At 42.2% G+C, this 15,188-nt stretch overlaps 1 protein-coding gene across 2 annotated transcripts in view; it reads right to left on the minus strand.

Moving 5' to 3' along the window:
• Positions 1-15,188, minus strand: part of VEPH1 (ventricular zone expressed PH domain containing 1) — a 136,338-nt gene that overhangs the window by 26,612 nt on the left and 94,538 nt on the right. The window contains exons 9-10 of one of the 2 annotated variants that reach the window (XM_066622081.1): positions 10,538-10,677; positions 2,636-2,770 (exon numbers count right to left, since the gene is read on the minus strand). In XM_066622081.1, the coding sequence (XP_066478178.1) occupies positions 2,636-2,770; positions 10,538-10,677 (275 nt within the window). The remainder of the gene's footprint in view (positions 1-2,635; positions 2,771-10,537; positions 10,678-15,188) is intronic. The other variant, XM_066622082.1, reaches the window with a different exon arrangement.

The raw sequence follows: 15,188 nt of genomic DNA on the forward strand, positions 1-15,188 counted from the left end.
AAACTCTCCATACTAGCGACATTGACAATGTCCAAGGTCTATCAAGAGGTGAATGGTGTCTCAGTGGAGGGCCTAGTGCAGAATTTTGCCCCAGGATACTCCAGCAACCTGGCACCAGTACCGGCTCAATCATCTTTTCTCTTAGCAGCTGCAGAGTGGGAGATTGCAGGCTGTGGACCTCATGGTCCCTCAGTGTTCACATGTACATACTTGCGGCCTGATCTACACCTGTGGAAAAATGAGGTGGTAAAGTCCAGGTGGTAGAGCAGACCATACTGCTTCACTGTAAGTAGAAAATACTGTTCCGAACAGGGGTAGTTGGAGCATGTACCACAAACTGAGGACAAGCATTTTGCAGCAGGCCATGAGAGGAAGCAACATCCGCAGTTCAAAAAAAGGTACTAAGTTTACATTCTGCTGTGCATGTCCAAGCCCTTGGAATTTATACTGTATCTTGCAGATAAGATTCGGCCTTAAAGGGCTAAAAGGTTGATGAATCTTTACACTTTTTTTCTATCAGTCAAAATGTCAATATAGATTTTAGGAAGAATCTCACATTTCAGTTACACAGTTTTAAGTTTGGTGTGTGTGTGTGTGTGTGTGTGTGTGTAAAGATGATTGTGGACAGTCAAGACTTTCCTCAAATATGTTTTTGTTTCAGGCAGATTCCAGCCTGGTCAATTCTGTGAACCCCAATTACAGATTAATAGCTTTGACCAGAAATCTTTGGGTTGCTTTGAAACCATATTCTTTACACGCTTTGAAAACATAATTGCTGTGAAACAGTAATTTCTTCAAAGGGTAAAGGTTGAGAGAACAGAGCATGCATAAGTTGTTACCTCACCAGAGTCCATGCCGTAACCCACAACTATGTGGACTTGCAAAGGCAGCTAAGCAATTCATGATGGCTGCCAGCTCTTAGGCTTGACTCTATTCTTTCCTTTGCAAGAAAGAACAAAAGCCATGTACCATTTGCAATTTCTATCCAAATACCAATAGCATGTGCAAGGGATTAGGGGCAAAATCAAAGCACACATACAGATGATTTTAATAGATGCACCGCATTGCTCGGAATCTTAACCCCTGCTCACTTCTCTACTACTTTTGTCCAATCATGGAAGATGGGCCCATCAATGAGTACCAGCCCTAATATCACTGTGAGGGGTGTCCCATGAAGGGGGTCTCTGGGGGTCACCCAGCAGGGTGCCGAGGGTCGACTGGTGGGTCTCTTGGGGTCCCCTGAGAGGGTGCATCCATCTCCCTGGGGTTCCCTGCAGGGGAAGCCTCAGACAAAGCTGGGGGGGGGGAAGTTCACGACACCCTTGTCCTCCTCCCTGGAGGCAGGACCTGAGATCCTTCAGGCAGGGGTTCCAGCTCCAGCCTCCTGCCTTCCCTCTCCAGAACTGCCTGTCATCACAGGCTTCCCTGCTTTTATCCTCCCCAGTCACAGCCTCGGCTCCTTCTCTTCCTCCCTCTCTAGGCTTAAAGGGGCACCGACCCTAGCCTGCTTCCCTCCTCTCTGGTGGTTAATGCTCACTGCTCCAGTCAGGTGAGCTCTGGGGGCGGCTGTATCTCCCACCCAGCCGCCCTGCGTCTCACCTGGTCAGCTGGCGAGGCGGCTTTGGCTCTGTGGCCAGGCGGTTCTGTCCCTGGCCCGCAGCCAGGTAAGGTAGGGATCGGACAAGGGCTCAACCCCTGACAATCTCAATGAAACCTCCATGGTCAGAGACATTATATCTCTGAATAACAAGAGGCTGGGGATACTGGGAAATACTGTAACAGGTCCTTCTCAAGCACTTCCTGCCTGGCCACTGCTAGAAAAGGGATATTGGACTAGTGAACCCTGGGTCTGATCTAGCAGGACTATTTTCAGTGGAGTGTAAAAGCAGCTGCAGAGCTACAGGCATAAGCAAACCACAGTGAAACTGCAGGGATAAACCTAAATCATATAAACTGCTGATGAAGCAGTGACCGGATTGCACCGCTTGTGGGATTGGGATTGTGGGAGTGGGAACACATAACTGAATGCTTCCCTGCAAATGCAAAGCTAGCAGATCAGGGAAAAGTCTTGGCTATCCTCTCCCTGACATTTAGCTTTCAACAAAAGTGATTTTTTTAAAAATACAGTGTTCAAACAAGCAGTTGTGCTCCTGCAGTCTAGAGTGGCACAATCTAGGTGCAGTTGACCTGCGTTATTTGTGTAAAACACTGCAAATGCAGACTTCATCTAAAGGTCGGAAATCATAGGGCTTCTTGTGTGTTCATCCATGTTCCTATTCTCTTTCTCATGGACAACACACACACTCACGTATAAGCAGTTCTTTTGTTTCCAAATGTAGAATACTCTTTCCTTACTTATTTACCATCCAGTCTTCATGTGCAGTGTGCAGGCAGAAAAAAGGAACAAACTTTGGAGAGGGCAAATGACAGCTTTTAGAATTCTTCCCCAAAGAAATGTTTTAAACCAGCTAAGATGAACTCAAACACTCAGTAAAAATTAGATATATAAAATTATAGCACTTCATAGCTAGATTCCATGCACACACATTCTTTTAATGTGGTGACTATACTGTACATCACATCCATTGCAATGTGAATGGCCTAGAAGCCACCCCAGTAAGGAAACAATGGTTACCTTCTGATGCGGAAATGTAGACTGAACCATTGCTGTTTCAAAGCTGTGTGTCCCTTTCAGCTGTGTTTTCTCCCATAAGGCTTTTAGAGCTTGTACTGAATTCTTTTGCATGGATAGAGGTTCTGGGAACAAACTCTGTTCAACAATAGTAAAAGAAGAAATTTTCTTTTTTAATGAGGACAATTCATACACAATATATTATTTAAATGCCACTTGCAACTAGATAAAGTATATCAATTGTAAATAAAAGCACATGATTTTTTTTTTACTTTGTTAGGTTGCAACATTTGGAAGGGCTCATAACACTTATAATTTAAATATTTTATCATGTTTGCCTCCTCACAACGTGTAGGGATAGAGAAACTCACTCAGTGACTCCCATGTATAAGGTAGAATATATAACCCAGACACGATGGTACACAATTCTGTTCACATTTTCAAATGAAGGTCTCCGACTAATCAGTGTCTAAAAGGGAAATTGCCTGGTAACCCCATGTACAGTAAGTCTTTCTGAGTTTTCCAAAACAAGAGCAGGATGCAAATGAAATAAATATTTATGAATTGGTCCCATTCAACATGCTAGCCACTAGATCACACTAGCATGCTGTAACAACACCCCCTCCCCCACTGGTTCACTATTGAGGTCATGCCTTAGGGTCACTTCCTTTCTCGCCTCCCCTCAAAATACAGGGTAGGCATCCATCAGGAACCTGATGCAGAAGAAGGTTTGCTCAGGAGTTTCAGCTATATTTTAAAATATTGCATGCAAAATTAATTTAAAGGGGCTGGACGCATGCAGTTCTTTTATAGAAGATTTAGGTAGAGTGGAAGTCATCTGAAAGAAGCATTTCCCACCCTGTATATACATTTTATTTTTTAATCCCACAGTCAACTCTAAGCGAACAGGCTTTGAAGGGTTTTGAAACCATACCAAAATCTGCAAAGCCCTGTTTGATAAGAGTTGATCAAACCTCTGGGGATAGTAATAGGTTCTGGTTATACTATATACCACAAAGAGCAAACACCCTTTCAAATAACTTTCAGTTCTCAGATACAAAAATACTATTTATCCTCAACAAAAGCTTTATGCCGGAAAATGAATAGGTAGAAAGAATAGAGGTGCCAACATTAAATGCTTTTTTTCCTGATATACTACCTCTTGTATGTTTTCAAACTTTATTGTAAAAGAAAAGAACGAAAAAGATAGCTAGATTAACAGCCCAATCCTACCTAAATTCGTGCATGATAATGTTGCTGTGCCAGCACAGCACACTGCATCCTGCTGGGGATTTTTGGCTGCTGGAGGTCTCCTCTGATTAGGGAACATTTGTTCCCTTGCCACTGGGTAGCCCCAACAGCCACAATGGGTCAACTTGGACCAATATTACTGGTACAAGTCTGCATTGATCTGTGCAGGAAGGCAGTTTGATCTGGGAAGGCAGTTTGATCTGGGAAGGCAGTTTGGATATAGTGTGTGCCGGTGCTGCCAATCTCGCCCCCTCCTGGGCCCAATCCGCCCACTGCCCAGCTTATCTCAGCCCCATTCCCCCTCCCTCTCCCCCGTTCAACCCCTCCCCACCCTCCCCCACTCCTGCACTGAACTCACCTGCCCCAGAAGGCCTCTGTTGCCCAGGCCTTCTGCTCTCACAAAGCACTTTATGGTGCTTTTGCGACAGCATGCGCTTGTGAAATGTACATTTTACCAGCACATCCTTTAATAACAATTTGGCCATAAATCTTTCTCATATCTCCAGTTATCATCTAGGTTATATCATGCTTTTGCGGCTTACAGGCAGTCATCACTATAATTTTCTTTGTGTTTTCGTACCAAAGTAACTATACAAAAGTATTAAAACTTTCTGATACACAACTGAGTTAATCTTTTGGTGATTGGCAAAAGCTCCCAGAGTTGATGGCGTAATCAGCAATAGAAACAAAATGAAAGATTTCCAAGTCAATATTAATCACATTTCAAAGAATTTACCATCTATTAGCTAATTTATGGTTCCACAGCTCCAGAAGGTCTGAAACTGAAAGTTTAGATCTTTTATAGGGATACTGTAGCTGGCAGGTGCTAATCAAGTAAGAAAGACCAGCATGATCAGCCTCTCTAATGTGGTTGCAGTATTTACACACACAGACATACCAAGTGGTGTGAGTATCAAGATTATAGTTTACTGCATATAAAAGAATTCTTGGTAAAAGGTCCCTAATTCCCCAGGGTTCCCTGCGTAAAGAGAATGACGTTAAACCAGTTAAACCAGAAGGATCTCTCCAAACTGGTATAATGGGCAATAAAATGGTAGATGCCTTTCAATGTTAAGTAAGTGTAAAGGAATGCACATTGGGAGGAAAAATCAAAACTTCACATATAGGCTAATGGGTTCTGAGCTGCCTGTGACAGATCAGGAGAGAGATCTTGGGGTGGTGGTGGACAGCTCAGTGAAAGGACCCAATGTGCGGTGGCAGTGAAGAAGGCCAATTCTATGCTTGGGATCATTAGAAAAGGTATTGAGAACAAAACGGCTAATATTATAATGGCGTTGTACAAATCGATGGTAAGGTCACACCTGGAGTATTGTGTCCAGTTCTGGTGACCACATCTCAAAAAGGACATATTGGAAATGGAAAAGGTGCAAAAAAGAGCAACTAAGGGTGCAATCCTAACCCCTTAAGTCAGTGTTTTCCAGCACTGGCATAGCGGTGCCAATGGGGCATGTGCTGCATCCTGCAGTTGGGTGTCACTCATGGAGGCCTCCTCAAAGTAAGGGAATGTTTGTTCCCTTACCTCAGAGCGGCATTGCCCTTATGTCAGTGCTGGAAAGCACTAACATAATGGGGTAGGATTGCGTCCTACGATTATTACTGGGTTGGGGCACCTTCCTTATGTGGAAAGGCTATGGCGTTTGGGCCTTTTCAGCCTAGAAAAAAGGCACCTGAGCGGAGACATGATTGAGACATACAAAATTATGCACGGGAAGGATAGAAAGATGCTCTTTACATTCTCACATAACACCAGAATCAGGGGACATCCATTAAAATTGAGTGTTGGGAGAGTTGGGACAAACAAAGAAAATATTTCTTTACCTAGCATGTAATTAGTCTGTGGAACTCCTTGCCACAGGATGTGGTGATGGCATCTGGCCTAGATGCCTTTAAAAGGGGATTGGATCAATTTCTGAAGGAAAAATCCATTTTGGGTTACAAGCCATAATGGGTATGTGCAACCTCCTGATTTTAGAAATGGGCTATGTCAGAATGCCAGATGCAAGGGAGGGAACCAGGATGAAGTCTCTTGCTATCTGGTGTGCTCCCTGGGGCATTTGGTGGGCCGCTGTGAGATACAGGAAGCTAGACTAGATGGGCCTGTGGACTGATCCACTGGGGCTGTTCTTATGTTCTTATGAGATCCCCTGTTCATACATTCCCTTCCTCTATGCACTAACATTGCTGGATTGCACCACTGGCCTTTCTCTCAACCTTTACATGTTCCAAGATTCTGCTCCCCTCCCTCTCTTGATACTTATGGTCAAACTAGATGCGATATCGCATACAGGTGGAACCTCCATATCTACAGATTGTTCATCTGCGGATCCGGCTCAACGTGGGTCCCTCGGACTTGCGTGGAGTCACTTGGCCCCACCTAAGCCCTCCAGAGGGAACCAGAGCCATGCTCCAGTTGCCTCCGGAGGGCTTTCTGAAGCTTTCAGAGGCAGCGTGCGTCTGCCTGCTGCCTCTGCAAGTTTCAGAACGGCCTTTTTGGTTGAAAAAATGCTACGCCTTGTTACCCAAAGGAAACTAGAAGTGATGTTTTTATGCCATATAAGGCATTCAGTGGACCGGGGAAGCCCTCCAGGCTCCCCAGGGGTTTCCCCAGGCCTCAGAATGCCTTATATGGTATAAAAACATCACTTCCAGCATTCCTCAGGAAACAGGATGTAGCCATGTTTTTGACCGAAAAGGCCATTCTGAAGCCTGAAGAGGCTGTGGGCGGACGTGTGCTGCCACTGTGGGCTTCAGAAAGCCCTCCAGAGGCAACCGGAGCACAGAGGGCTCAGGTGGGGCAGATTGCAGATTTGATAATCTGTGAAATTCAGCATCTGCAGGAGGTCCAAGGATATGGTGGTCCCACCTGTATGTCACTGTCTTTGCCATATTTTGAAAAGAGCAACTGCAGAGGCTCTGATACAGGCCTATGGAACACTATGCACCCCCCCCCCCCAAATTGCCTGCCCCAAACTGCTGTTTGCCCCAGGAGGTAAACTGCTGTAGCAATGTTGGGTGCAAGGAGTTTTCACTGGGACCATGATGCAGGGAGAAAGAATTAACTTTGTCTCCCTATAGATCAGAGTCACAGTCTGTACTGGGGCTCCTGCAATTGCCATTAAAAAAGACAAAAAAGACAGGAAGATGTCTTTAATATCAAGTCTGGTTGAAGCCTTATTTGCCTTATCTTAGTTAAGAATCTGTTTACTTCAATGTTGATTTACATCAGATTATTTCTCTATGGACTGAACTTTGATCTTTTTTTCAATGCACATATTGTTTCCAAATACAGCTTCATTTATCATCTGTATTTGTTCCTTACATGTTTCTGTTCAGTACTTCTCCAGTGTTATTCCTTGAAACATACTTCTTTCAATATCTCCCCTCTCCTGTTTTGTTTCCTTGACTTCTCTTCCCATTAATCAAATTGTATTCAGGTTCACTTACAGTGCACTGCTGTGTGTGCCTACTCAGAAGTAAGTTCCATTGTGTTCAATAGGGTTTTCTCTCAGGAAAGTCTGTAAGGGATTGCAGCCTCATTTTTTTTAGCAGAACCTCAGCTTCTCTTACCTCCATCATTCTAGTTCCATACAGTTATCTCTGACAGAGAACCTCTGTCCTACCCTTGGCTCCAGTGCTGATGCCAGGTTGCTCAGATCCCGAGGCAAGGCTGTATGCTATCCTGACCTCCCATGTCATCCCATGCCTGCCCTCTGATGGCAAACCGGATGCTGTCACTGCCACTGCAACTAATGATTCAGGACTTAGCCTGGTCAGATGATTTCCTTTGTGAGTATGGACCCTCAGCTAGTGTTCCACCTGGCTGACCTCTGACCTCACCCTGGCTTGGCATCCATATTCTTTTTGGTGGAGGAAAGATCTTTCATTTGTTTGTTTTTCAGTTATCCAGAGGCCATTATACTTCTCTTACAGATATTTCCTCTGGGCAAAGAAGCACTAACTGGGCAAAGAAGCACATTTCAAATTGGTGCCCTTTTATATTTTAGAGGGAGAGAGCGACTGTCCCTCTTCTGCCCAGCATGACATGACATCTTTTCCAATGGCTGTTGCTGATGTCTCTCTTGCATTTCTTTTTAGACTGTGGACCTTTTGGAGGCAGAGAAACACTTATTGATTTATTTTACTCTGCAAACTGTTTTGTAAACTACTCTTGTTGAAAAGCAGTATATAAATCTTCTTCATCATCATCTTTACAGAGTGTACATAAACATTCAATTTTTAGCCAACTCTTGATTTGCAATGGATAATACTCTAAGCATGTGACTTAAATGTTTTCCTGAACCATGTCCTTAGTTCTGAAATGTGAATAGAAAAGTCCCATGGGTGCCAGCAAGGACAGGAAGCTAAGTTGTCAACTGATGGGTGTTCTTATCGTCCCTAATGGAACTCCTAGAGCTGTGAGTTGTTTCTTCAGCCTTCATCAGAACAAAATAGCCATACTACTACTACAACATTCTGAACACTAAAAATAAAAAAATAAAAGCCAGCTCTGATAATTGTGGAAAGATAGTCCCCTAATAAGAGAAAGCAACTTTGTTAGGTCTCGATACTGTACTTTGTACAGTTGACTGTACTTTTGGTGAGAAATGAGCAAATGGACTTCATACTATGTTGGTGTACAAGAAGATTCAATAGCAAGTTTCCAAGGCTTTCTCTGCAATATTCAGAATAAAATAAAATTCTTTTTGGCAATTTAAAGACCATTTGTTGTGGTTATTATTATTATTTACCTACAAGCCCAGAGATTTGGCTTGTAGGTGCTCCTGGTAGGTGCTCCTGGGGTATAACCTTGCGTGTAATCTGCACTATTGAGACATAAGCTACTACCCCCTTTCCCTTTCTAAATAGCATCTTGATCACCAATTTCATCTCTGAATTAGGATTTGTATGATCCAAATGAGTTTTGACAGTACTAAAATTGGCCTGGATTCCTGAAGTAATGTGCAGATCGACTCTCTGTTGCACACGAATATATTTTCCCTCTGTGGAAATGATAAAGTGAAATTGAGCCATGTCTTGCTTTTCACTTGTCCTCTCTGTTATTCATAGTTTGTTTAGACTATGATATATATAGGAGTCAAAACATAAGTATTGGACCTCTTGTGGTTAAAAAAATAAAGAAAAAAAATGAAGAACATTAACTTTGTTTAACATGGGCTACATTTTCCATAATGATATCGTCTACATGTGAAGTAATCAAACAGGTTTTTCCTGTCTCCATTATGAGGGCAAAGTCAAGTGAAATGTTTTCTAGTGGCAAAGTTTTACAAGATGTCAAATAGTTTAGGGGGGAAAAAAACAGAAGAAGCACCTAGCTGGAGCAAGATAAATGTTAAGTGACCTTAGTAGGTATAGAAATCACAACTATCATAACCTTGAAACCAAGTCTGATGAAGATACGTTAAACCCACTTAGAATTACATGTTTATTCTCATGTTAACCATGGTAAATGCTACCAGGTTATCATGATTTCCAAACCCACTTCAAGCAATGTTTTCAAATTCTGACATACAACTGGTTAACATCAGTGCACATGTACCTGCAAACCAAACCACAACTACTTCTAAGTAGAGGAGACAATGCACTCTGAGAGAGAGAGAGAGAGAGAGAGAGAGCGCATCTCAATGGCTGGCTCTTGATTTGAAAACAATGGCTTATAGGAAACCAGTGTTACATCTGCACTAGCCCATAATCTTTGTATGGTTTTTAATTATCTAGTGTTGTCTGTGAGGTTTTAGGATTGTTAAGCTTCAGCCAAGAAGGCATATTTTGGTTTTAATTTGTGGTCTGCTAGAGCTGAAGTATATTTTCATCTAGTTCTGGGTTACAACAAAGATAATTCCCTTCCTGTTTTGATAATTATCGTAATAATCAGCAATATTTTTTCACAAAGAGATCTAGTTGAATTAGCCATTAGCTGCACCAATGGACAAATACCACTAATTATATCCAGTAGATATGGTTGCAGCAAAACTTGTTTTTGAGTCACAGTCTAATATGGGTATGTTAGCTTTCAGCTGAAGCCTGTGGACTCATTTCTTCTAATTAACTTAAAGCTTCATGGAGGCAGGCTTAGATCTTGTTGTCATGATCCAGTAGTCAGATCATTCTGTTCTTCCCTTATTTGCAGTAGGAAAGGAATGTACCCAGTGCCCCAGTGGGGTGCACCCATGGCTAGCCAGAACTAGCCAGTATAATTTTTGGTATGTATATACATACCTGGGGTGGAAGGGAATGGTTCACACCTTGAAACTAATGGGAATTGTGCTACTCCCTTAAAGGGGTGCCCACTAAGATTTGCTGCTACAACCTTCAGGATTTTCATTTCATGTATATATAGTAAATTATACATTTACCAAATATGTTTAACAAGTGTTTAACAAGTAATTATAGGAAAATATATGCTATCATGTCAATACAGCACAAATAAATGTCAGTACTGAACCCAAAAAGTACCTCCCAACACCCACTAAGAACACATTGGTCACTGGAGACTCACTACAACACTCTGAATGGAACACAATTTAAAACACTGATCTTAATTGACAAAAGTAACATGATCAAGGTGCCACTATTTACATGTTGTACACACATATATATCATATATGCACACACCTGCTGAAAGAGAAACATGATATGGATCCAGAGCTGGGGCTGTCGACTGATGAGTGTAAAACTGGATTTACTGTACAGGCAGTAATGACCTTTCAGGGGGCAGCTGAAGAACAACTTTGCTACACAACTTCTAACAGTATCTAGAAACAAATACACAAATTATTAAACATCAGCTACTTTAATATAAATCTAATTATTTTTATATTTAAAACATGCAGTCTCTGTAGATGCCTAGAACTGTACTACTACTGCACACTGTATAAAATTCCACCCTGTACAAGGGGTAGGTAAATTCCCCTATATAACTGAAGAACAATGCCCACCATCAAAGTCAATGTAAACATTATGGGGTGATGCTGAACCCTGCACACGTAGAACCTTTTCATTCTTGTATATAAGAAGAAACATTTGTTTGCATAACAGGAAAAGTCCAGAAACGCACAATGAACTATTTCATTGTTTAAAAATATTAGAAGTTTGTGTTTCTACCCATAAATGGCTCTGGACTATGCCCTACACTTGTTGAAAAATGACACTGTTCTCACATAATAGTTTATTGTTGCATACAAGCTAAGCAATTTCTTCTTCCTGACTTCATACTAGTAAACTTCAGGTTTTCTGAAGCACATCTCAATTTCTGATCCTTCCAGTCATTGTGAAGAAATGGATAGATCTGTCAAAAGGTAGAGCTGCTTTCAATCTTTCAACCAACCAGTGCATTCTGGGATTGACCGTCCATAATTTGCAAGCGTGCAGAATATCTTGGGTGGCAAGCAATCACATGTACTCAATGCCTGAACAACTGACAGACAGCACAAGCCCTGTATGAGGTGTCTGTTAAGACTTGAGCAATATACAACTTAAATATTTTGTTTTGGCTTTTTTTTTTTTTTTTGCATGTAGACTTTTTTTTTGCACGATGCTGAATTTCTGTTCTTATAGCTAGAGTAAATGCTTTTGTAATTGGCATTTTGTTAACCAGTCCATCTGATGCAGCCGGTGGAGATGCCAATTCACTGAGTTTCCTGCATTATGAAATGTCAGTTAACAAGACTGCCTACCACTTTCCAGTCCCCTCCCCCTGCAGTGCCACTCTGCCCTTCCTCAGCCTTTAGAAATTAATTTCCATTTCCTTCTTCACAAAGGCCCTGCTTAGGAAATTGTCTCCATTCTTAGAGAATAGAAGGAAGGTGGACGGTATTGCAAAGGGAACCCAGTCGGGGAGGGGGGGGCTTGAAAAGGTTTGGTGACCCAAATATGCTAGCTGGCAATCAATTCCCATTCCCCACAGGTGCCAGTTGACAATGCTTTTACTCTATACTCCTAGAGTAATGCAGAGGGACAGGTCTTCAATCAGACTCTTCAAGTGGATATATTTTCAAATGAGTTCCCCATCACCCATTCATATTAGAGCCAAACTCCTTTGACAGCGTGGCACCAGAATGCTTATATTTCTACAGCTTTGAGCTTTGTGTGGCTTATTTACATCTGATGAAAATGAACACTAAGAGTATGTTAGAGAGCTGGGTCTTCAGTGTACACCATCTGTTGCTTTCTTCCTTCTGCATTCCATTTACATTCACAGTCTTGCTTATTAAAATACACATGCATGGTAAATCATTGTTCACTCTTGATTATTATTTAATCCATGAGTTCCTTCCTTGATTAAAAGGCTTTCTAACTTAAATGAAATGCACTTTGTGCTTAAAATGCATCCGTCTGCTCAAACTTAATCTTCAGGTTGTACTTTAAAACATGCAGCCATCAACAAGGGCTGAATCTTTTCGGTAATCTAAACATTATTCACCACACTGAAAAGTTTTACAGTTAGGAGCAATATTGTCATAGAAGAGAATCACTATTCTCATCATATATCCATGGTGAGCAAATGTATATACCAGAGAAATAGAATCACAATAGCAGGCAGTAAACCCAATCAATGTATTTTCAGTCAAATGTTTGCATGGTATGTACACAAGTATAATTGTACATGCACTCACTAAACCTGAGGTTCCCAACTTACCGTGGTCACTGTGCCCTCACAGCTTCTTCTTCCTGGCTCAACCGGGCCCCACCATTTTGGATCACATGAAATCACATGTGATCCAAGAGGGTGATGCTCACATCTCACAAGATCTAATGAGATCAAAGATGGGAGCGCCTGGGAGAGATGATAGGAGGGGCCAACAGGGACATCCCTGTGGCTCCCCTGCGAGCACAGTGTAGAAACCACTGCACTAAACCATACAGTCTAAAACTCTGGGAAAGCAGAGAAAAAGCTCTACTTGTTGGAGGTTATATACCTAATGCAGGCATTCAATTGAACATATGTATAAGCATTTGCTCATGGGTGTTATGAGAAGAGAACTGCAGAGGTCCAGAAGAAGAAACATATTAACATAGCATTGATTTTGCCATATTAACCTCAACATCATCCCTGTGTAAAAGGTAGCCCAAACTGACCATATGAATTGGTGTGGAAACTGTGAGCTAGAACACACAAACACATACACATGCACACATGAACACACATGCTGCCCTCTTGCATTGATCTTTTAATTTAATTTAAGCCCATGTTTGCAAGTTTACTTTGAAAATATGCAATGATGAAAACATCACTGACAAATTTCGGAAGGAAAACCCTTGCATGGATGGCCTTCTGCATGCACAGACAATATAATACAGATGGAAATGGACTCCTGGATGCTCACCCGGACTTTACTGACCTAGCTGGGCAAGTCTCTTGGTGTGAAGGGTGAGACACATTGTGACTGGGATCACAAGCTGAGATGCACAACTACTGCCCATATTTAGAGTTATCTTAACTATTCAAGTTAATACTGAATAGTTGAATAGATATCTTAACTATTCAAGTTGATATTGTTGCAGTTTTAGCAGCTGGGGCATCAGGAGAGAACCAATTATACAACAAGGTGATCGCTCTGCCTCACAAACAAGGATTTCTGGAGTTACGGATATACCTTAGCTGTGTATATGAGAGAGAGAGGAGGGGAAGTCGAGCTTGGCATGGGGAAAGGGTGTTGAAAAATCTGTGCTGGTACTACTGAAGATGGCTCCTTTAAGAATTATGTTGATTGTGAGTAACTTTGGACATTATTGGACAAATTTTTGGAGGAAAAGTTCATTACGGGTTACAAGTCATAGTAGGTATGTAGGCTCTTGGTTTTAGAGGCAGGCTGCCTCTGATTGCCAGATGGAGGGGAGGGCACTGAGGCGTAGGTTGTGTCTGTTCTTGTGTGCTCCCTGGGGCATTTGGTGGGCCACTGTGAGATACAGGACTAGATGGGCCTTTGGCTTGATCCGATCCAGCAGGGCTCTTCTTATGTTCTTATGTATAGAATGTGGGAAGAGGAACAACAAAGGCGATGCAAGCAGCTCCCACTTTTTTGTTCCCTGCACTCCTCTATACTGTCTGAATAGACTTTTCACATTTCCAAAGTCCATGGAAAGATGCTCCCAACACAGGAACTGGAAAAGTTTATGCTTCTTGTTCTTCACGTATTCCATAATATCCACAGCCACTCTCAGGGATTCCATAATCCTTTTCCCACTCTGGATTCCACTGATTCTTGCTATTAGCAGCTTAGGCCCTTAAGAAGTTCACATATGGCCAGATGCCAGCTAGATAATGAAAAGTGTATGTGATCAGTGCCCACAAGATGTAATAGTTTTCCACACTTTCCCTTACCACTTAAAAGTCACAGAGACAGAATGCCAATCAGAGCTGTGATTAAACTTGCATTTTATATGATTTTAAAAGCAATGAAGTTGGCAATGTAGCCAAGATGGAGCCATAGCTCTGTGACCTATTTGAGCAGAGAAAACATAAGAGAATAAAGCAAGGGTTTTTTGTTGTTGTTGTTTTTTTAAATACAGAGGATCAGTGAAGGTTAGGTTATCTACAAAATCCATTCATTTCACAGTGATGGGGCCACATTTATGTATGCAATGAATCCCAGATTTTTCTATCATTTTAACAATAGACTATTGCTGAACTTAATCCAGTACTAATATGAAAGCCGCATTCATATGCTGGCTGGGCACCGGCCGGGTACCTATACTACCGTGTTTCCCCGATAATAAGACACTGTCTTATTATTATTTTTGGACAGAAAAACACCAGAAGGCTTATTTTCAGGGGAGGGCTTATTTTAGTGAACATTGACAGCAATTTTAATAAATGGGTAAATGTGAACAAATCATGCCCCCTGAGTTCTTCTTTTATCCTCCATCATGCCCCCTGAGTTCTTCTTTTATCCTCCATCATGCCCCCTGAGTGCTTATTTTATCCTCCATCATGCCTCCTGAGTTCTTCTTTTATCCTCCATCATGCCCCTTTTATCCTCCATCATGCCTCCTGAGTTCTTCTTTTATCCTCCATCATGCCCCCTCACTCCCGCTTACATACCGGGTTTTTATGTTGTCCTGCCTCAGCTCTCCTCCGCGGCACTGCTCTCAATGGCGCCAGCAAGCAAATCACTGGGGAAGAACAGGATGACGCGCTCACTGCTGCAGCTCTGATTGGATGCAGCTCGGAGCGCGGCGCGCGTTTCACCCGGGGGGGGGGGGACAGTGCATACAGAGGGTACCGTAATGTAGCGTGTAGCGCAGGGGATCACCTTCACTACAG

The sequence above is a fragment of the Tiliqua scincoides genome, chromosome 3, assembly GCF_035046505.1.
Source record: "Tiliqua scincoides isolate rTilSci1 chromosome 3, rTilSci1.hap2, whole genome shotgun sequence".
Taxonomy (NCBI): Eukaryota; Metazoa; Chordata; class Lepidosauria; order Squamata; family Scincidae; genus Tiliqua; species Tiliqua scincoides.